This window comes from Glycine soja, chromosome 11, assembly GCF_004193775.1.
Source record: "Glycine soja cultivar W05 chromosome 11, ASM419377v2, whole genome shotgun sequence".
NCBI lineage: Eukaryota > Viridiplantae > Streptophyta > Magnoliopsida > Fabales > Fabaceae > Glycine > Glycine soja.
The window spans coordinates 44,765,724-44,788,673 of record NC_041012.1 but is presented as its reverse complement, the minus strand read 5'-3'; the positions used below and the strand labels follow the sequence as shown (position 1 = coordinate 44,788,673).

The following is a 22,950-nucleotide window of genomic DNA, read 5'->3' as shown; positions in this document are numbered from 1 at the left end:
ATTGAAAAATAAAATTAAAAAACACACGTAATATGTTCGACAACATCAAAATGAAAAGAAAAAAAAAATCTTGTGGCAATTTTTTCAAGCTGCTGTTAGCCGATTGTTAAAACATCTAATATAATCGAAACCTGATTACTTAAAACTTAATAAAATCAATCAATCACGTTGTAATTTTATTTTTATTAACTGGTATATATAGAAACGCGCATGTATATAGAGAGAGAAACATTCGAAATGATAGAACAACATGTGATGATAAATACTAATTATTAATTTGAAAAGATGAAATAAGGTCACCAACCGTGGCAGTACAATGGAATCACCTTGCAATCAAATCAGAAGACAGCAAATCTCCGAGTCTACCTAAGAAATTGAATCCGACAAAATATCTACCTGTAAATGTCACTATTTATCTCTCGAATGTGAGATATTTTGCTAAATGGATTTGCTTCATTAATTGGATTCACCTTCAAATTTGAATGGTGGGACCTGGCCTTTCAATTACGGCTGTTACTTCCTGCACCTCCAAGTTGCTTTCTCCATCCTTTTTAGAATGATTTTTTTATCTTTCAGATTGGTCGTTTCAGAAGTCAAAAAACAGATGATGTATTCTATAATGTAATTTTACATTCTGGATTCACAGGAGGTGTTGGATGCAACTTGAGAGGTACAGGAAACAATAACCTTCAATTACTTTTCACTTCAGCAAGGGAATGGCCCCATTGGAAAAAATAAAGGTTACTATAAGAGAATAAACGGGACATGGACGATTCAAACATCATTTATGCCACAACTAACCCATTATCCATTATCATTCATAAAGCAGCTGATGTAGCTTCAGCTTCTATCATTAGAAATTTTTGCACAAAGTTATCCATGCTGTCTAATGACACAATTAAAATTTAACATTTTTTAAAGAAAATTTCCAAGTCCTTAGTCTTTTGAAAAAAAAAAACTCCAAATTTATCTAAATTAGAATGCACTTGGAGACAATATAAATAACACATTCTTTTTAATAAATCCAAGACATCCCTAAGTCAAAAACCAATAACTACTCTTTTGAGATATTGACATTCATATAGATTTCTACAAGTTTTTTTTTCATGCATGTGAACCTGAAAATCAAATCTATGAACTTTTTAGATATTGAAATCCATTTAATCCTTTCTCCACAAATATTATTCCATACATATGAAATTGTGAACTTGAAAACCAAATCTCATCACATACTGAAAGTTGTGTCAAATCATACCACATCATAATGGTATAATTTTTTTTGCCAGAATCATAATGGTATTGATAACACATTATTAATTGATACAAATTTTTCTACAATTAATTAAATATGAAGTAGTTATTATTTACTAGTTTAGACTACACATTATGCGATGCTTAATAAAATGTCTTTTCTGGTCGAGAACAATCCACATGCAATTCGACCTTTCGAACTTTATTGCTGGTCCAGAATAATCCACACCAAAGCACAAGGTACCGGATACCAAGAAGAAAAAGAAAAAAAGCTTGATGATTTATAAACGTTTATTTCATTGGTGTGACGTTTTATATATGTCAACAGAAATTAAGTATTGATAAGCCAACCTCCCTAGTCTAATCTGTTTCACCAGAAAAATAGAATCACAAACTAAATACGTGGTCTTCAGCAAATCACAAGAAACTGAGCTTAGCAAAATGCCATGACATGTGTACACTAACGTGAATTAAAATAAAATCAATGGACCAACCGCTTGAATAGGGCAATATATTTGATTTATGGAAGATGTCATGTCCTATTTGATGATATAACACATTTACAACAAGAAGCTTCCTGCAATCAAATTGTTGACTCAAAGCCGAGTAAAAAAAATAAAATAACTATTCACTTAAACATTCATCCACGGAATAAATAAGCAGTGACACCAAAATTATATTACTCACAAGCAAGTTTAGTGCCAAAGCTAGTTAAGCAAATGGCAAAAGCCTGGAAAGCAGACAAGGGCTGTCTATAATCCATGGTAAAAGTATCATCCCCTACTTTACCAAACTGGAGGAGAACTGTTTCCTCATCTCCTTTCCCTCCTGGTTGGCTTTGGTCCACTGTTGCAACCAGCTGAAAGTTCTTCACCGAGGCCACTGTCACACGGCCATGGAAATTCAAGCACCAACATTGCAAATGCTCATGCCACCTTGGAGCTTTATTCTTCAAGATTGTGTAGCCAGATGCAACTTGTTCTTTATCGGGAATCTTATGGCCATTGACCGGCGTGCTATCTGAACTTTCAACCGATGGTGAGACGACAGGAGTCACGGGACACTTCAATGAGCAAACCATTCTCCTTGGCCCTCTTGATTTCAAAAGGTTGAACTTGTAGGAGACCTGCCCCACCTCAAAGTTACCTGCAGGAACTTGTGGGCTTATCTGCTTGCTGGCAAACCGACGGCTGGCCCTGCCACTTGATGGTTTTGCACCACTATGGGGTGGCTGGCTGTCATAAATTGTGAAGTTGGTGCCAAGAAAATCCGAGCTGTGGAGATTTCAGCAACAAAGTTGTCATTGGTAGATACTCAAGAAAAGCAGCAAAAGACTGACTATGTATTCACATGCATGGTTTTTCTTTCAAATTTTTTTTAAGAAAAAAACTAACAATTTCCAAGCTATTAACAGTTTTTCAACATAGGTGTTAATACAAGCAGCAAAAGAATTGACCAACATCGACATTAGATGCTTTTCTTTGTATGAGACTAAGAGAGTTTAAAGGATTAGTATATCAATCATCTAATTCAGCTTAGGACATAAATAACGGACCATATAATTAAGAGTAGTTTGATATAAGACAAACAAACTGTAAATCAGGATCACATTTTTAAAACAAATTGCTCCTAGATTCTTTTTAGTGCAGTTTTGATCTTAAAACAGCACTACAGTTTCATATTTGCACCACTGCTTACATCACTAATGGTATTGATTATATTGAATGACTATTGCACCTAAGCAAATGGAACTGTTTTCCCTTTCTGCCACAGGTGAAGATTTAATTTAGAGCAGCAGTCTTCATATATTTTTATTTCCTTCGAATTTGTATGGGTATTTTCTTTTTCTTTTTTAGTTGAAGAGGGGTTTGGCAAGAGACAGGAGGATGCAATTCAGACAGGTCATTCATATGAGATATAAAACAAAGGCAAAAAAATATAAGTTCATATTTATACATTTTTCTTATACTTGCAGTCACAGCTTGGTAAAGGGAAAACACAAACTGTAACTCATTTAACAATTTCGTGACTGAGAAGAAACAAAGTTCTAGTTCTCACTAACTCAATCGCAAAAGGGAAAATAAAAAGGTTACGTTTCACTTCAGAGGTAGTTCTATGCTAAAGCATTTTGAAAACACTAGATGTCTGGTTTGTAATAAAGGCAAATAGTGGCATTATCTTACAAATACTAGATGTCTATACCTCATGTTTCACCAAAAAAAAAATGTCTATACCTCACCATAATAAACAGATTTTTTTTCTTCTATTTTTATGGCAAGAAAGCTTTACCTTAGCTTTCCAACATAAGCATTGCTTCCTTGGGATAAATCATCAGCATCAAGTGAAATTATATACTCGGTATGAGTACCACACCTATATCTCCTAGCTGCTAGCAGAAACTTCCCTTTATCTGTGAATGCTGGCAATGGGTGGAGGAGAAAAGAGGAGACATAAAGAGACATAAATTTTGAGCACATCAAAGGAAACTTAAAAGAGAAACCAAATATGTGCATTACCATCAAGATCATATTTCTTATAGTATTGAGACAATCATCATTTGAAAGTCCACACGTTGCTATGATCAACTACTTTACAAATTACATTGATTTATTACAACACCTCAAAAATCATAATATTCTTAATTTACTAACATTCCAAGCTCCTTTAAATAATTCCTTCTCTTTTATTACTATTGATCCCTTCCTGAAAAAAAAAAAAAAGCTTCCCAAGCTGCTTTACATAAATGTATATTTCATATATTATATTTCCACAAGCACACCACAAGTCATAGATCCTTCCTCCACTTATATCTCTGAAAAACACCTCCAGTTACTGTTCATAAACACAAGTCTAACTCTTTTTTCCTTCTCTTGTTTCTTATTTTTGGGTAATCAAACTACTTGAGATGAATAAATTGCACAAGGAAGGTTCTATAAATTGACTAGAGCAAATCATATTGGACTTAGTCCGGTCAACCAAGTGGTTAGACCATTTGAGTCATGCATGCAGTTTAACAAATATTTTGCAAGAGCATTTATAAATCTAAATAGCAGTCAATTTGCATGTAGACAAACTACGAAGCCATTTAATCTTGTGGGGCTTTGAAGCACAAAAGTAAAGCACGTCCAGTCAAACACGAAAGGCTTAGTGTTATGCTTGACAGATAATAAGACGGTTCCCCATGCCCAGATCTAGTCTATACAAGCACATCATTAGACTTTGCATTGTCAACGCTCTACCCCATAGGATGAGCCAAAGAGCACAGGAGAGCATTCAACTCCACCATAATTCTTTTTCATCCATCTCCAGAACAGACAAGAAAAATTAAAACCTTTTACCAATACAATACTTACTTACATGGTGTAAGGGCAAGATATAAATAAAAAGTTGAAGTTTTCTTGTTCCGCTTTATAAGACATTGGTGGGGAACGTCACGTGGTCCTGGCTGCAGATCATCAAAACACAACCAAATTGTCAAATTCTAACCCTCCCAAATTCTCTTATTCAATACGAAATAAACAACTAATAGTAAAAAAAAAAAACAAAGTGCTCATCAAAATTACAATGAAATCATCATAAGAATTACAAGAATAAAAAAAAATCATCACAAAATTCCCAATAAATTACTATCCTTTATTGAGCAAAGCAAAACAGAGAGAAAACATCACACAATTCCGCAAGTGCTGGGCAGTGACGAGAGTGCTGAAACACATCATCATGCAAAGGCATAATCCTTATCTACCAAAAGGTAGGTGAAACTCCATCCACCCCATTTCTGCACAGCAAACATGACCACTATTGCGCATCTGAAAAATCCCCCCCACAAATGGATCCCTATTCCCTATTCTTCCATCTTTTCCACTAAAAACTGCCACAAACTAATAATAAGCCCACTTTAACATTATTTTCTATCAAATCACTGCAATTTCTCTTGCAGCAGTAGGACACCAATCCAAATTTCATGCACTACCCAATTGCTTCCATATGTTACACAAAGATCCCAAATCACTGCTGATTCTTATAACTTGTAAATTCACCACTCACCAATAAAGCAATTGAACCACCCAATGATCTCACAAACAACCAAAATTCCAATCCCACAAATATTGGGCGGGGGGAATCAAATTCAAGAGACAAACCAGTAAAAACTCCCCATCAAAATAAAACCGATTATATAAAAAAGACACACACAAAAAAAAGCATTAATCTTTTTTTTCTTCTTCTGGGTTACATATCAATCAAATTTTTTTTAAAAAAATGCTTCCTACCCAGAAACTCAAACATAAAAAAGAACCGATTTTTTGAAGGGGGAAACCTCGAACCTGCTTAAGGCACGCAGGGAAGGTTATTTTCCCGGTGTGGGAGGGCACGCGCACGACCTCGCGCGTGATGTCACGCCAACGCTTGCAGACGCACGCGCATGCGACGACGTTCTGGCGGTTCGGCCACTGTTCCTCGGCGGCATCCACGCGCCGCACGATCTCGCCGAGGATCTCTGGAAGCATGTTGGACCAACCATTATTCCCATTCGACGACTCCTCACCGGCGCCGGCGACCCCGTCCTCGCCGCCGACAATTGCGGCGCCCTCCGCCGGCAGCACCTCCTTGAACGATCTGGAGAACTTGCGGGAGCGGAAGACCTTCCTCAGCGACATGGCTAAAGACGACGACGACGACGATGGGTCCCCGAGTTAGGGCTCATAAAGAAGAAGAACAACAAATAAAATCTAGAGAGAGGAACAAAAAAAAAAACAGAAAAAGAGAGAGAAAGAAGGGTGTGTTTGTTTTACAGAGAGAGTTAAACGAGTGAGAGAAAGAAGGAAGGGGTGATGTGGGGGATGGTAACGTAACCCGCAGGTGAGGGTGAGGGTAAGAGAGAGGGTGTGGGTGCGCCGAATCACAGGCGGGTGAGGGTAGCGAGAGTGGGTTGAAAAGTGTTGATGGAATTGAATGGGGTTGTGATTTGACTCGGTCTACGCTGTATTTACCCACTTTTTTTTTTTTTCTTCCTTTTTTTCGAAATTTTTACTTTGTGTTATTGACTGGGGATACAACCTGTATTCGTGCTGTAATTGCGAAATACAGTTTTTTTTAAGTTTTTTTGCTTTTCGGTTTTTAACTTCTTTTTTTCCTCCCTGTCCCAAACACAATGTTTCTGTTTTGTTCACTTGTTTGAATCTTTCGTGTTTTAACTTGCAAATATTATCTTTTAAGGATGCGTTTGTTATAACGTTTCAATTTATTGGCATGTATTCTGATGTCTAGTTTTATGAGAAACAATAAATTATTGCTCCTTATTGAATATACATTTAGATATTATCCAATAAAAAACAAACTCACGCTAAATGAATTAGTGCATTTTTGTGTGAATAATATCATAAATTAACATCAATTTATCTGTTTTTCTTGTTTTCTAAACCTATTTTTTTATTTCTCTTTTTGCCTCTCATTACATTTTTGTAGTTTTTTTTTTTTTACATCTCCTTCCTTCTTTCACTTCCATCAACCAAAATAAGATGCATGTAAAAATATGAATGAGAGTGTAAGATATTTTGGGATGATTTTTTTTCTTTATTTTGATTAGATCATTTATTTGAATTTGAACATGATTCGATAAAAACTTAATATTATGTAGACAAGATTGGACAAATCTAATTTATTAATGGATTAAATCAATCTTAGTATTATGTATAGTTGACTCATTTTGCAGTCAAATGAACAACATGATTTATAAAAATAAAATCTCAAAAATAAAAAAAATGAGAAAGAAAATCACTGATGTGTATTTATATTTTTAAAATTTTTATATATGATATTCATAGAAACTCAAAATATCAGGGGAAAGATAAATTAGAATTCATTTTGATGTTTCAAGTACATGACATCTAACACAGAATTTAATAGTGATCAACACGCTTATCAGAACTTTTAATATACTTAAATCAATCCATATGGTCGTATATATTTTAGTTTCTCTAGTCAAACTTATCACCATTTCTTTTTAGTTGGAAGTTTCGATTTTATACATACATGTAAACATTACAAAGCACTACAATTATGTTATACACACATCAACAATAACTAACTCTGTACTCTGAAAGATTGAAAATATATTATGCATTACACGAATATTTCAACTTTATTGATTTTTAAAATATAAATTTAAATATTAAAAAAATTAAAGTTATATAAAAAAAATACGTATAATTGATCTATTTAAAATATTTATAGTATATTTCAAAAATGAAAACTATAAAAAAAATATATGCATAATTAGTTTAAAATGATTTTACTTTAAGTTTCTTTTTCTTAAAAAACATATAATTTAGTTCTTTAACATGTCCCAGATTCTCAGTTAAGTCTTTATATATAAAACGTATTAAATCGGCCTTTATGTATATTTTATTGTAACATATAGTGAATAAATATTGAACATCAGTTTTCTCAAAATAAAATAAAATAAAATTGGGCATCAACAAAATTGATTAACATCCCGTACTATGGTTGATTAAATTATTTAAGAAAAATAATTAATTCAAGTACTAACGATAAATTTTATTTTATTATATATATTTATCAGTATTAGTTAATTTAGATATTAAAATTAAATTTTATTTTGCTTAATGGTATTTTAATGAAATATTATTTATCAATATCTTATGATACAAGGATGTTGCAAGCATACTGATTTGGTTGGAATATTTGTTGATTATCACAAGTTACCATAGGCCAACATGAACAAATTGACAAATGGCAATGTTTGTACCTAAAAACATTGTGCATCATGATCTCCCTATGGCAAGATGCAAAGTGTTTCGCCATTTTTTTTATTTTTAGAAAACCGTTTCGTAATCTTAAGACTTATTTTATAAGCCATCATCATAATTTTAAAATTAAACTATTTAGATTGTAATTAGGTGAGTTATTGGCCTTCTTAAAAGAATGATATAAAATGCACCGTAATTATTCATGCTCGGAATTTTTTATTTTTGGAGGAGGTGGGTGTTACTGAAATATTTTCAAAAAAATTGCAATTAATTTATAAATTCAAATCTGGTCGTCTTTTATATATATATATATATATATATATATATCAATTTTAGTTGAATATTTGTCATCTATGCCTCAGTATTGGTTTTCTTTTCTATTTTAGAAATCCCTTTGTTCATTCCCAGGTTGCATCTTGAGTGTGTAACCATCAAGCAAACATGATACATCATTTTGTCACTTTGCATATTAAAAAGATTAGAGATCAAAATTAAAATTAAGTCTTGACTTAATTTTTCTATCTCTATTACTTATTTATTTTTATTTTAATTTCACCACGGCTTTCATTGGTTTTTGAGATTTTTGGTATAATAAAAAACGCTGTACGTAGTTTTTTTTTTACATTTGGGCATAGATATGTTATGTGAAATAAATAGTTACACAATTTTGGGTCTTTATGATCGGATCTTCTAAAAAAACACGGCCAAGAGCCCATAACTAAATAATATGCATAAAACTCGTACAGTCTGCACAAGTTTTGCAAAAAGCCAAAAACGATGGAAGTATAGAACAGTCGCACAAGAACACTTGTTTAGAATACTAATTTAGTTATTCTCTAGTTAATTTAATTAATTTTTGGTGGGAATTTAAATTTAATTTTTTTCGTTTAATTATTCTCAATTACTAATTCAAATATTATTATATTCTACTATATTATAAGAGTTTTTAACGAAGTCTCTAGCCAGTAGGTACGTTATAAAAGAATTAATAAATTCCCATAACTTCCCTAAATTTTTAATCAGGTTGACGACGATACCTATACAATTTTATAATTAGATTACTGAAATGTATTAAAGTTATCAGAAATACGTAACTACATCTATAAGAAATTGTGCTTGTGCATCCCTTGAATCAATAAAGTAATTATGTTTATTTGTATATGCAATGTAATGGCAGATCATAGATAAATTTAAGGAGGAAAGGCGTCAAATTAATATCATTGAAAATACAGCTTTTACTTGTCTTCGTTTTAATATTATAAATAAAATCTAACTCACTATTCTAATAATTTATTTTCTCTCTAGTCCGCACAAGAGAATTGATTTAATTATCCTCATAATTCCATTATTTAAACATAGTATAATCAACACTATATATCTCTATTTAGTCGTCACTTTTTTATTTTATACATACAAATTTTAAAAGAGGCAAGAAAAGTCATCGCAATTCATTTTTAGAGAAAACTTCTGCTCCTGCAGTATACCAAAATTATTTTCATTGATTTTTACTGTAGTTCAAAATTCAACTAATTAATGTTTTTCTTTTATCGTTTTTTTTTTTATGTCTGAGGGGAGAATAAATAATTTGCAGTGCCTAGAAGCCACGTTTGTGCTAGGTGTCACCTTGCATGTCATGAACTTTGTCGTAGAGACACGTATTACGTTCTTGACCTGAGCTTGAAAACTCTTACTACCTAGTTTTTCGTAATAATATACTCCGTGAGCTCATACAAAATAATCCCTTTTCCGAAATACTGAACATTTTTTTTAAAATGATAAAGAAACATTTTTAGTAATGTATTCCGTGATATATAAAATGAATATATCTTTCTCTTATATTATTTATTTATTTTATATTTATATCAGAATTTGAATCAATTACAAGGACTAAAAAACTCAAACAGTCAATAATTATTATTGGTTTTTAATAATGCATGTGATATTATAACATAAAAAAAAACTTTAAAATTTAAATTAAGAAAAGTTTTGGATTAGGCTGCAGCCTAATAGCGAAGGACTGTTGTTTTTAATCAGCAAAAAGAAATATTTGTTCAGCAAGGACTGTTCTAGTTCTAGTAACTAGTAATAAATAATACACAATCATTTTAAGGCCACAATGAATTTCAATCAAAATAGAGAAATTGTGGCCTAAACTCAATTCCACTTTCATCTGCCACGTGGACGGTCATGATTCAATCCCCAACCGCGTATCCCAACTAGCAACTCCGCCGATGCAATCAAGAACTCAATAGCCTGCTGCGGCGACAGTAGCCCCACCACACTCCGCAAGGTTCTCAGCCGTAGATCATCTGCTTTCTTTATGATGCATACCAGCCGTCCGATCTTGTCGTTGATGTTCGCACCTGGGCCCATCATCTCGCTCACACTGTCCTGCCACTCTGATAGCTCCTCCGTTATTGCATTCTCCTCCTTCACCTTGAAAAAAATCGATTAAAAAAAAAAAGACCACTTCGTGAATCATTTTTTACCAAATTAATATTTATTAATGTTAATATTTCAAAAGAAAAATATTGTATCTTATTTAAGATCGTAATAAGCGAACATTTATTAGAAGATCAAATTTATTGATTTGCCCATAACTTTTTTTCACCATAAGTGAAAAGTCTCTTTTGTTAGACCTAGATTTGGTTTCTCTGAATTGAACACTTCCTTCTCTGAAGAAAATACACTTACGATGGTTGATAAAATAATTAAAACTCATTTTTAATATAGTCATTATTAAAATTAAAAAAAAAATCAGGTATAATCTGTAAGTATTATAAATAGAATAATCTCATTTAATATCATCTTTTTTTTAGAAATTTTTATTTTTGATTATTATAAATCAAAATAATACTTTATTTTAAAATCTTTAAAAACAAGTTAAACTCAATTAACTATGTAAGGAACTTCCAAATCCAGTTAAATATATAAGTAAGGCAAGGAGTATTTTTTTTTTTTTACACTAATATGTAATTAATGACAACTTAGTAAATATTTTAAGTAAATATTTTATTTGCTCGATTTATATGTTTCTTCAATGTAAAAGGCAGCAATAATACCTAAAAAAACGTGGACATGAGTTTTATATAATCCCAAAAGAATTAAACAGTTTTAAATTTGTTAGTTTCACTCACTTACATGAGCGATAAAAAAAGAAAAAGTAAGCAAGTAATATTACATACAGTGTCGCATTGGATGTCGCTGACGCGGCGGAACTGGGAGGGTGACAAATCGCCGAGGTCGCCGGTGCGGAGTCCCTGGAGAATATCGATGATGTGGGACTCAAACATGAGCGAGGACTCGGTGTAGATGAGGTGAAACGCGGTGGTGGGGCGCCACCCTGTGATCCAGTGGAGGGAGCGCTCCAGCGTGGTGGCCCAGGGAGATAGGAACACGTTGAGTGGGTCCTTCTCCGCGGCCGCCGACTTGGCCACGTAGTAGTTCTGGTGGTGCCACATCACCTTCTCCATCACCTCCTCTTTTCTGCCCTCACCCCTGAGTTGCTGCATCAGGGACTGAAGCTCCTCGAACCATTGCTCGTAGAAGTCCGCGAAGGCCGCGCAGGGAGAGGGAGAACTAGGGTTGTTCATTGTTGCTCTCTTCTGTCCGTTGCTAATGGTAATGTATGAGTGAGGGTTGATGAAGAGAACAGAGAGAGGTTGGGGTGATGGCGCGTGCATGTTTACGTGTGACTCTCTCAGGGTTTCAACTTGTCTCATTTCGTTTGCCTGCCCAACTTCAATTTTTTTTTCTTTGATTTCCCAATAAATCAAGTTTTGGGGACACACGTATCATTCTACTCGTAATTAATGGAGTTTGGAATCGAACTCTAATTCATCATTTCAAGGGAGATACGTGATTTAAGGGTTTGGATCCATCCTCTCCATTTTTTTTTTGTTTCTTCTCCCATATTCAATGATTTTACTTTTATTGTTTAAAATCTAATTTTTTATAAACTAATATTAATTTTCATCAGAATTTTTTTTAAATGAAAGTAGAATTAAATTAAATTTTATTTTTTTAAATCAAACTTTTAAAGTAAAAATGTTTTTTCTTATAATTTAGATTTTGTATCATCTTTTTTTTAGTGATAAAAATATTTTAAGAAAAAATAATAAAAATGTAATAATTCATCCAAATAAATAGTTTTACATTAAACAAAATAAGAAAAAAAGTAGAATTTGAAGTTTGATAATAACAAACAAAATAAACATGTCATTTAGTGTCTTCTTTTCTATAATTGGATCATTTATGGGAATTGAATTGATAAAAAAAAAAGGAATTATATAACTAGATACAAGTCGTACAAGGGAATCATATAGGAGAATCGAATTGGATCATATAATTTCGAAAAAACAGAAATAATTGAAAACTTGATATAATTAAAAAAAATATATATAACCTTAACGAATTGTATGCGTGTAAGAATGTTAAAATAGAAAAAAATAAAAATAAATTAATAGAAATAAAATTGAGAAGAAAAAAAAGTTAGTTACTTATTATAAGTTAACTTATTTTCCATTTGTGTATCTAATAAGTTTATTTTGATCAAATTAATTTATAATTTAGTAAAAACTAAAAACAAACTTATAAATTTCTTAAAGTTCTTATCAAACATACGTTACGACGAGATGAACAAATAATATGGGACTTTATATGCGTCTGCATATATATTTTGTATTTATTTTTAGGGTGACTGAGTCATATTGAATTTGGAGGAGAGAGAGAGAGAGAGAGAGGGCCACTTAGTGTGTTTATTGTTGAACTCATAATGCGTCGAATATTAACAAAAGCAGTCATGATTATGGGAAATGATTAGAATTGTGCCCATTTCATGTGCAAAAGCAGAGTGAATAGCTCATGTGTCGTTTTCCTTTGTAAAGGTTATAGAACTTACAATAATGCATACACCAAACTTAATTAATTCCTAGATTTGCAGAAGTTACTCTTTGCTAGGCCTCTTGTGATGTTGACCCAAATGAAAAACAGAAAAAGTATGGGCAAAACACATGATGGGCTCGGAGTGGGGCTTTGGGTACCATTTCAGTCTCTTTCTGGATGACCCAAATTTGTTCCATTCCCAAGGATGACTGGTTTTATTATGTAGTGTGAAAAAAATACAACTATAGAGGACACGAATCAATTGATGCATAATTATGTATCAAGTTTGAGTTTCAATACCTTATTACGTTGAATATTTCAAATGAAAGTTTTATCACTTACAGAGATCATCCTCGACTCAAGCATAATTGGTTCAAGTATTTTCGTAAGGCTTGTTTGATTTCTAGCTTAATTTTTTGTTTTAAAAATTATTTCTAAAATAATTTCATGTTACTTAGTGTAATCAATTTCTCATCTAAATTATTTTTAGATTTTTTTTGTTTGTAAAATAAGCGTTTTTAAAACCAAAAAGTAGAAATAGCCGAGATTTTTTTTTCTTTCTTCTTTTCTGTTGTTCTATTTCAAGGGTGTGACTCATCAGGAGTTATAATGCATGTGATAAGACATGAAGTTGCTGTAAGTATTTAGTTTCTTTATTTTTTAAAAATTTAAAAACATTTTTTGGAAATTGAAATCAAATATACTCTTAATCTTTCTTTTTTAATTGGTATATTGTTTCTCATAAGTATCTTAAACTGTAAATAAGTAATCTTTAAACTCTTTTTTATTAGTATGGATTTAGAGTAGTCATTATACCCTTTCGGTTCATAAAAAAAAATAAAAATACTTCATCAGCATTCAGCACCAAGTATATATAAAATAAAAAACATGGCTTGTACGATAACGTTATTATATGCGCGCGGCTAAAGTTACTGGTTATTTTATTTATTGATGTTTCTAAAAAAGGTTGTTTACATATGAAGCAACAAAAGGTTCCATGACTCATACTACTATTTTACAAAAGAGCTTTTGAAATTACACACTGCAGAATTTAATTATAACCGAACCAGCCATTACATACCGCATTCATTTCCCTTGTCCATTCAGATTTAGTTCAACCCACAACACTATGACGAAAAATTCCAAGTCAAAGTCCCAGAGCAGTGAGTGCACCATTCTTCAAGGTTTGATGATATATGATAAGACTTCAATCAAGGCATGCACACATCAACTTTTTATTTGTTATAGCAACAAGTAGCAACTCATAGTTGTTATATTCACACATTCAACCTGGACTCTTTATTGTTCGTCTTTTTTGTCAAACATAAATATGGTAAGTTCTATTCATTATTATATATTATTGTTATTATTGATAGCTAGGCTAGTGCTCATGACCCAACAAAAAAAATGTACTATACTATGCTTTATTATGGTCTCTAGAAAAAATTTAATTAAGAATATTGAGTGGGAGAGACGGCACCTCCTTGCACTTGGGGTAAGCCCTGCAATTTTGGCTACACAACCTAAGAAAATGGGGACCCTTGAATGGAATTGTTATCAAGCATCTCATTGGGTTATAGTCTTGTAGTGAATCTGGGTTAGATATAGCAGGATCTTTTGGTTGTCTTGGCTTCACTGTTCAAACTTGCTCTCTTTATTGCTCAGAAGAAAATGTTGGTGTTGCACAATCCTATTCAAATGGCATGGTATCTTAACTAGTCTTATTCCTATTTCATTCAGTCAGATTGATGTTACCTTCAATGGAATGAAGTTGTTTTATATAACCACATTGTGTGTCAAGGTAGGAACAAAAAGTTCCACGTAAGAAGCTCAAGGGGTCGATACTCTCCATTTAGCAAAATATATGATTTTCTAATTCTTACCATTATAAATGCCAAAGCTACTAAGTTAGATATAGTATATTCAAAGTTTATTTTTCATATATAGTTATTAATGTAAAAAAATTTACTCTGTAAATTAATTGAAAATAAAATGTTGGGCTTTCAATATTGTAGTTATCTTTATATCTGCTGGCTAAATGACTATTTTTTTATTAGATCACCACGTTATTACTATGAAAATCTATGTACCAACTTTACTGATGATTCTTTTTTGTCAAGAGAATCAGATGAATCACTTTTAATAGGGTTTGACTTTTTATCATATTTTTCTTCCATTCACTATATTTAAACTGAAGATATGATTAAAGAAATCTAAACCCAGATTTACTTGAACCAATTACATTTTTGATTTATTTAAAGTATAACTTAACTAGTATTGAATTGATAAAATACTCATTTTATGTTTGGATGCTGTCATCAACTCAATATGAAGCGGAGGTTCACCAAGTTTTAGCAACTTTGTTGCTCAAAATGTTAATTGTCATCAGTGTAATATAAAGGGCATCAATAATGTACGTAAATTATAACAATAAAGGGGGTGGCCATGAAAGCCGACAATTGTTAATTTATTACAAAAATACTATCTGAAAAGGATGCTTTGTAATCTTAACTATATAAGAGATTATAATATAAGGACGACAGGAAAAAGAAAGGAGTATATAAAGTAAACCATTATGGAATGAGAACGTACTGTTTGATGAACTTCAAAACTAGAGAAAATTAGATTTAATAATTTATTCATTTATTTGGATTTTGGTATATGCATTGGTGTAGGCCGATGGATACTTACAGTACAATAACAATAATAATATCAATTTTACATATTTTAATTTTAATATCTTTAAATTTCAAAGATTTCATATATATAAAATTGTCGGCTTCAAAGATACATTGTTTTTCTTTTAAATAGAGCTATCGATATATATGGGCTTGGCCCATAGGATAGCCCTTCCCACCCCTGTAAGTCTTTAAATGATCGAGATTAATTAATAATTAATGAGTTTAATATTTATGTGTTAATTTTATCTTATAATTTAATTATATATTATTGTTTAAATTACTTTAAGATAATTATTTTAAAATTTAATAAATATATCATATGATTGAATGATTGACTAAATTTTTTTATAGTAAATTTATTTTTTCTCTTGATTAATCCACAAAGTATATAAAAGTAACTTCTGTGTAGGCATGATTACCAATTATATTTTAGAAACAACGCTAATTAATATTGAAGCACAACAATGTTGAATTACATTCTTTGCATTTATCAAGTAGCCAATAAAGATGTTTCACTTATTTCGTTTTTTTTTGTTTCACCAACATAAATTCCTGTTAAATTATGTTTTTGAAAGTGAGAGTAAAATAGTTTCAACAATAATTCAGCAAAACACATCTAGTATTCAAGTGAAGCCTAAAACTTGTTACAGTTGCACAATGTCAACTATAATAAGACAAAACGAATCAAAGATATCACACTTTTTGGATTCTTTTCCAACATGTTACCCTAATCACCATCTATATATATTTCTAATAGGAAAAGCTCTACCTAACATCGTCTTATTGTAATTAACATTGTGCAAACATATCCAAGTTTGAAACACATCAACAATGAAGGCCCAAATTAGTAAAATCTGCCGATGATATAATTTAATCAGAGTACTGTTATGAAGCTTTGCTAAGTTACTTAAAGGTGCCAAGGAGTATGCATTAGAGGTTTTGACACCCAATTAAAATTTAGGTCACCTGTATGTCAATAGAGCAATATATATGGTTGTGACATGTCATTTATACATTATAATAATCAGTTAAATTTAAGTGAAGCGAGTTATTCTGCTGTTCTGATATGCATGTAAATTATTTAAACAAATTTGAGTTTGAATTGACAAAGAACTTTCATTGACAACTAAAAATGTTAAAATCGACGTAGTGTAATATAATAGACATGTTAAGTTTGATGGTCAAAATCTTGACTAAACTCAATTATTAGTGTGATGATTTCATAAACAAGCCATTTTAAGTGAGTTTTGTATATAACTGATTGCTGGAAAGATCATTCCAAAATTAGAACTCTAATCTTTAAGCCATATCCCAAATCTCAAAACACCCCTACCTTGGACCCCGGTGGTTGCCATAGCCTAATTAAGATTCCATAATTTTATTAGCAAATAGATCCCGTCATATATATATATATACACACACATAGCATCTTATGTTTAAATATTATAGTTGTATTTTATCTAATAAATACATCTATGCAGCAAGAAATGTATGGTCATCGCTCATCATATTAAATTTTGACATGAGATCATCCTATTTAAGCTTGATTGACTGGGAAGTCCTCGAGCCTATTTATGACCCAACGCCCATTAACTCCTACCATTTTTGTTCTTTTTTCTTATACAATTCTTATATATTTGTTTGGTACAAACATCCTCCTACTTTAAAATCAAATATGTGAATCAATTAATATTAAATTATTTAAATTTAATTAAAAATTTTGAATTTAAATTCTAATTATATAACTGGCATCAAATAGTTTTAACTTAATTAGAAGTTGAGTTTAAATTCTAAATATTTAATTATGTTAAATATTTTAACATGAATTTTTATCTTAGTTGGAGTATACCTGTGATATAGAAGAAGAAAAAAACGCCTCACACTTTTGCTTCTTGTATCTGTGCCAGAGAGAGAGAGAAATCTGAGAGTTAATAAGTGGATCTTTACCGAGAACAAAATATGAATGTGTCATGTTAACTTGACCAGTGACAGAAATATGGCATAAAGGTGTGTAACCCTGGCAGGCCGAGGTTCCAAATTTAGCAAGTAGTGACCAAACACACAGGACTTTTCAGGGGTACCCTCCAATGGGATTCCCTCTCTTCGGTTTAGAAAATTTATGCTCTTTTTCTTCTTTCTTTCTATAACCTCTTTCTAATTTCTATGCACCACACCACACACACTCTCATATACTCAAATATAACCCTCATCTTCATCATCACTCATTCACCATTCTCCTCTCTCTAAGTGGTCATTCACTCACAAGTTCACAACACAACTTTTGAGAGACACATGCATACACAAACACAACCCTTTTAAGCCCTTTTCTCATCTATCTTTTTTAAGATTTTGTTGATATGATTTGAGTAAAACAGTTTATTAGTTTAGTTTCTTTTTGATATATAATAACAAGATTGCAACATCTGGCTGAGGAATCAAACAAAAGGAGCTAGCTAGCTTGCTAGGCCAATGAAGAGGAACAGTTTGATCATGAAAGACTACACTCATCATCACAGTTGTGTCAACAACAAGAACCCAACAACAACAAAAGAATTTTCCCATGTTGTTGCCAACTGCTACAACAACAACAACATTCACAGCAATAATAATATTGCAGATCAGAATGACTATGTGAATGGCTTCCCATGGCCACCAAGATCATACACTTGTAGCTTCTGCAGAAAGGAGTTCAGGTCTGCTCAGGCACTTGGTGGACACATGAATGTTCATAGGAGGGATAGAGCAAGGTTGAGGCAGTCATCACCCCCAACTCATCATGAAGTTCATCAAGGTCAAGCTCAAGGCCCTATGCTCAACCTTAATCTTAACCCTAACAGCAACTCATCTTTGTCATTGTTACCACCACCACCATCATCTTCAGCAACAACTACTACTACTCTTAAGCCTGTTTTCACTTGCACATTGCCCTTGTTTGTTTCTCCCACTCCTCCTTCACCTTCTTCCGAGTTGAAGAGATGGGTTGTTGTGGATGGTATTGCATTGAACCCTTTGAGCAAAAAGACCAGTACCCCAGAGCACTACTCCAAGTCAAAGATTCCAGAATCTTTATCATCAGCTGGAGTTGGAGAATATCATCATGATCAAGCTTTTGCAAGGGAAGATGGGTGCAAAGTGTTGAAGAAAGGTGGTGACATTCTCAGGATGGACTTGGAGATAGGTTTGCCTAGAGGTTATGATTTGGATCTGGAGCTTCGTTTGGGTACTACCTACTCTTAGGTCACACGAGTTAGCTAGGTATGAAGAAACCAGCATGTGTAGTAGTAGTTATTATCATATTTCTCTATGTTAGTTAACCAGTTAAAGTTTAAGAGGAAGTGACAAGATTGGATGGTTAAGTTATTAATTTAAAGTAGGGTCATGTCAAATGGAAATGTGTTTATACTAACCATCTTCAACATCTTAGCTAGCTAGAATATTCTATATGTTTATGAAGTCTTTCACTTTCTTAGTTACAAGTGAAAAGCTTCCACTTATCATTTCCTAATATCTGAAATTTATTGCTAGTTCTTGTTTTATGCTAGCTATATATTGTCAATTGTTAAGCAGAAATGAGAATGTTTTAGACGTGAATGAATTAATATATATATATATATATATATATATATATATATATAATATTTTAATTATATGATAGTTAATTACATTACATGTGCTTTAAACAATGATCACTGATCTCACCCGCTCTTGGATTTTGATCTATAGTTGAATCAAGTTAGTTAGAAACTTGGAATACCATGAGAGCAAAATAATCCAAACATTTAGCCATTTCCATTTTATTAAACATATAACTACATAATGGAAATTTTGAGAAGTTATTCTCAATGAAGATAACTGACATTAAACAGGAAATTGAAATTCAGCCTTTCAATTAGGCATCATGAGGCACATTGTAGTAAAGTGTTTATGTAAAAATATTTTCTGACATTGAAGCATAACATTATTGATTCAATTTCCAACACAAGCCTCATTATGTCACTGTACAAACAATATGTCCTATTGGGGCCACTACATTTTAAAAGTTAAGTTGTTCCGAGTCGCATGGCAATGAATGAGTTTGCATACAATATAGTTTTTTCATTTGTTTGACTAGCCTCATCACCATATTCAGCACTTGGAAAACGATGTGGGAAATTTAGAATAATCACCAAACTTTCCAATGTTACCATATGTTTTGTTATTACTGATTTAAGCTCCAACGACACTTTGGAGGGTGGCACATATGAATAATTACTGTTCAGAAGACATAGTTGCTTTATTTAATATATTTATATTATGTGGTTTGTTTTTGTAAGCCATTCTAAGGTGCATGAAACCTTGCTAGAGAGAACAAACAACTTTTAGAAAGGGAAAAATAAAAGCAACGTGCTAAAGAAAGAAAAATGTTCTGTATATTGAAAAGGCAGAAGGAAACAAAAAGCTGCAAGTTATGACCAGTAATATCTACCTTCAGAACAATATCTCACAGAGAGCCAAACAGAGATGTCATTTCATTAAGAAAATGTTGCATGGTTTTGGCACCCCAATTTGATGGCATCCAGTACTCTTTGTATAGCAACACAAACGTGACCATGTGAACTTCCAATCTTCACTTCTCATTGGATATTCTCCCAATATTGACGAGGACAATTCGATTCACTACTTTGCTCTCTCTCTCTCTCTCTTATTAAAAATAATGTCAGATGTATGATATAATGAAATCAAAATAGATGTTTTAGTTTTAGTTTTTTTTAAAGTTTAAAACTATTGATGTTTTTATAAATTTTAAGTCTCGTTAATTATTATTTTTTCAGATATATATACTCTTGTTTAGAAATATCTAATTTAATCTTTACAGAAATAATGCACTACAACCTATTTAAAAAGTACTTAAATCTATAAATAATTAGGAGTTTGAATCCTATTGAGTAACTAAAGGTCTTAAGAATCATGTTTAAAAATATGTTAACAATTTTTTACTCGAGGTTTATTAAGCTCTTATTTTTCAGTAAAATTTGTGGCAATGATTGTAGTAAGGGGATCATGTTTCAAGGGAAAGAAGGTGTCCTTAATCTTTAACATAGATAGTAGTGACTAGCTAGTGAGACTGACAAATCATTAGCTAGGATACATAAGTGTCCCACTCATCATCAAAACAGTACAGGATTATTTATGCAATGACACAATGACAGGTTTCTATTGAATCTTGATGTGATAAAATTTTGATTCAATTTTTAGCTAGTGACAGCAAAGGGAGTTGTGGGTGTGGACTAATAATCAGGTGAGGGGTGTTTGTAAAGATGTTAGTGTCCTTGATTGAATCCTATCAATCTGGAAAATGGTGGGGGGGTCTCAGTTCTCTGTAATACTTTGAACTGATCAAGACATAACATTCCATTTAAGGAAATGCCATCATACCCATTTGACACCCAGACATTGTCGGGAACATATAAGCCTTAAGATTTGAAAAAAAAAAAAAAACACCCCTCTCAAGAACCCACAGCCCACAGGAACACATATTTATAGGGAAAAAATTGAAATGGCAAACCATGTTATTGTTCGCAGGCTTACTCTTGGCAAACCATGTTAATTCACACATGAATTGATTGCTTACGTTCTATCATCTCCATGACTCATCTCATGTCACTTTATTTTTTTTATCATTTCTTTATTTATTTAGCCTATTTTATCATTTTCTTTTTATTATTTAAGCCATAATTTTTGTATTTTTAATTATATTATAAGTGCATAATATTTATGGACTTCATCAAGAACTAATTCTCATTAAAAAATTTGAATTTAGAGTTTTATTTAGACCAAAATAATGTTAGTATATAAATTGTTGTTTGATATAGAGATATAGATAGATTTTAATTATAAATTGATGGGACTTACCTTAAAAAAATAAAATATAGGAGATGGGAGGGCCCAAGATATCTTCTGTCATATCCGTTACCTGTAATATATACGTAGCTCTTTAGATATTATCCTTAGGCGTAAGACAAAACTTGAAAAATGTGCTAAATTAACACAAAATAGTAACCACATACATGATATGAAAAGCTGAAAAGAATCAATTCTCTGTGTGAAGAAGTTTGCTGCCTGTAAATATAGGCCAACGCAGATGCATCAATCAAGACCCTATATAATATCTGCATGATGCTCCTTACATACCGGGCCCAGGTTCTTTTTAACAACAGTCCACTAAGTTGTAGGTAAAGTACTGACCAGAGCTTATATATACAGATGAACAGAATTGGTTGAGCTGTTAAAGATCTCACTCATTCATCAATTTTGTTCATGATATATTTTTATTTGAGAGTCTATTTAGACATTTTTGGAGATGATCTTCTTAGTTACTTTTTTTTTATTTCACAAAATTACACTCAAACTCAAAATCTTTTTAGCTTAAGAAATCTAAATTGGAGACCAATATAATGATGGTGGATCTAGATTAATTCAACTTAAATTAATTAAGATTAAATGAATTTTTTATCATTTATTCTATTTTTTATTTACTTTAGTCTTTTATCTTTTAAAAAATTTATTTTAACTAGTTCTATATCTTTTTAATATGAATCAAAATTGTCATTATGTCAGTTTAAAGTTAACAGTACTCAAATATTAACGGATTTTAGCTGTTATAAAATATATTTTTCTCATATCTCCTTCTTCCTCCTCCCCCCACAAAATGTATATATTATATATGGACTGATATCTAATTGAGTTACTTATGTTCAACATCTTTTTAATTCAGTTATGAGCGAAGACAATGCTATCTATCAGTTGAATAAAAGAAAAAGGTTCTTGATCTCATGCCATTAGTTGTGAACTTATGATGATCTTCCAATCTCACAGGTGATATAGATATAGGTATATTGAAGTACTAACTTTTATTTCTTTTATATTCCACTTATAGTTGTGTATAAAGAAAGACATCACGTGTAATTTTGAATTGAAGACTTTACAGGATATTGCCGTATTGACTGGTTTGTTGCACACACTATTTTAACCTGAACACTTTAACTTTGGTACTTATGTTCGCACAAGAGTACGATGCTCTTGACTCTTAATATCACGTCCATTAATTTGTGGAGAAGTTGGTGTGATTGTCGTGAAAAGTTTCCCCTTCAAGTTTGAATTGATTGACTGCGATTGTGGGATTCTAGACCTAATTAATACCTTTCATAGAAAACAAGTTGCCAATGCTGTAAGCCGGTTCAAGTTATCCAATGCCCATCTTAAGCATGTGTTTATCTGATATAGCTTACAGATAATTATATCCTTTAATTATATGGTTAGAAATTCAATTCTTAAGTAGAGATGTATAAAAGAATATCTGGTAAGAGAAATCAACTTTTTAAATAGAT

General features: G+C 31.8%; 3 protein-coding genes across 4 annotated transcripts; 1 reads left to right on the top strand and 2 right to left on the bottom strand.

Moving 5' to 3' along the window:
• Nucleotides 1-1,736: 1,736 nt before the first annotated feature.
• On the bottom strand, nucleotides 1,737-6,043 carry LOC114376451 (tubby-like F-box protein 7). The gene is made up of 4 exons (XM_028334569.1): nucleotides 5,574-6,043; nucleotides 4,609-4,696; nucleotides 3,541-3,670; nucleotides 1,737-2,525 (listed from the first exon to the last, which is right to left on the bottom strand). Exons 1-4 carry the CDS (start codon nucleotides 5,904-5,906, stop codon nucleotides 1,931-1,933), a joined length of 1,146 nt encoding a protein of 381 aa, XP_028190370.1. The 5' UTR covers nucleotides 5,907-6,043; the 3' UTR covers nucleotides 1,737-1,930.
• Nucleotides 6,044-9,910: 3,867 nt separating this feature from the next.
• On the bottom strand, nucleotides 9,911-11,804 carry LOC114374825 (protein DOG1-like 4). Of its 2 annotated transcripts, none has more exons than XM_028332524.1 (2): nucleotides 11,204-11,797; nucleotides 9,911-10,454 (listed from the first exon to the last, which is right to left on the bottom strand). In XM_028332524.1, exons 1-2 carry the CDS (start codon nucleotides 11,738-11,740, stop codon nucleotides 10,185-10,187), a joined length of 807 nt encoding a protein of 268 aa, XP_028188325.1. In that variant the 5' UTR covers nucleotides 11,741-11,797; the 3' UTR covers nucleotides 9,911-10,184. The 2 variants fall into 2 exon arrangements, with proteins under 2 accessions (XP_028188325.1, XP_028188326.1); XM_028332525.1 differs by having other exon boundaries at nucleotides 9,917-10,448; nucleotides 11,204-11,804.
• A 5,884-nt stretch (nucleotides 11,805-17,688) lies between these two features.
• Nucleotides 17,689-19,164, top strand: LOC114373869 (transcriptional regulator SUPERMAN-like). Its single transcript, XM_028331422.1, has one exon. The coding sequence runs from the start codon at nucleotides 18,053-18,055 to the stop codon at nucleotides 18,818-18,820; it is 768 nt and encodes a 255-aa protein (XP_028187223.1). The 5' UTR covers nucleotides 17,689-18,052; the 3' UTR covers nucleotides 18,821-19,164.
• The last annotated feature ends 3,786 nt before the right edge of the window (nucleotides 19,165-22,950 follow it).

What these genes read in the sequence shown, in the direction of transcription:
- LOC114373869 (XM_028331422.1), top strand. Translation starts at nt 18,053, where the DNA reads ATGAAGAGGAACAGTTTGATCATGAAAGACTACACTCATCATCACAGT.
- LOC114376451 (XM_028334569.1), bottom strand. Translation starts at nt 5,906, where the DNA reads ATGTCGCTGAGGAAGGTCTTCCGCTCCCGCAAGTTCTCCAGATCGTTC. An exon ending in TCCCTGCGTGCCTTAAGCAG is followed by an intron (nt 4,697 to 5,573) that starts GTTCGAGGTTTC and finishes GATGATCTGCAG; the next exon opens with CCAGGACCACGTGACGTTCC. An exon ending in GCTTATGTTGGAAAGCTAAG is followed by an intron (nt 2,526 to 3,540) that starts GTAAAGCTTTCT and finishes AAATCTCCACAG; the next exon opens with CTCGGATTTTCTTGGCACCA.
- LOC114374825 (XM_028332524.1), bottom strand. Translation starts at nt 11,740, where the DNA reads ATGAGACAAGTTGAAACCCTGAGAGAGTCACACGTAAACATGCACGCG. An exon ending in GCGACATCCAATGCGACACT is followed by an intron (nt 10,455 to 11,203) that starts GTATGTAATATT and finishes ATTTTTTTCAAG; the next exon opens with GTGAAGGAGGAGAATGCAAT.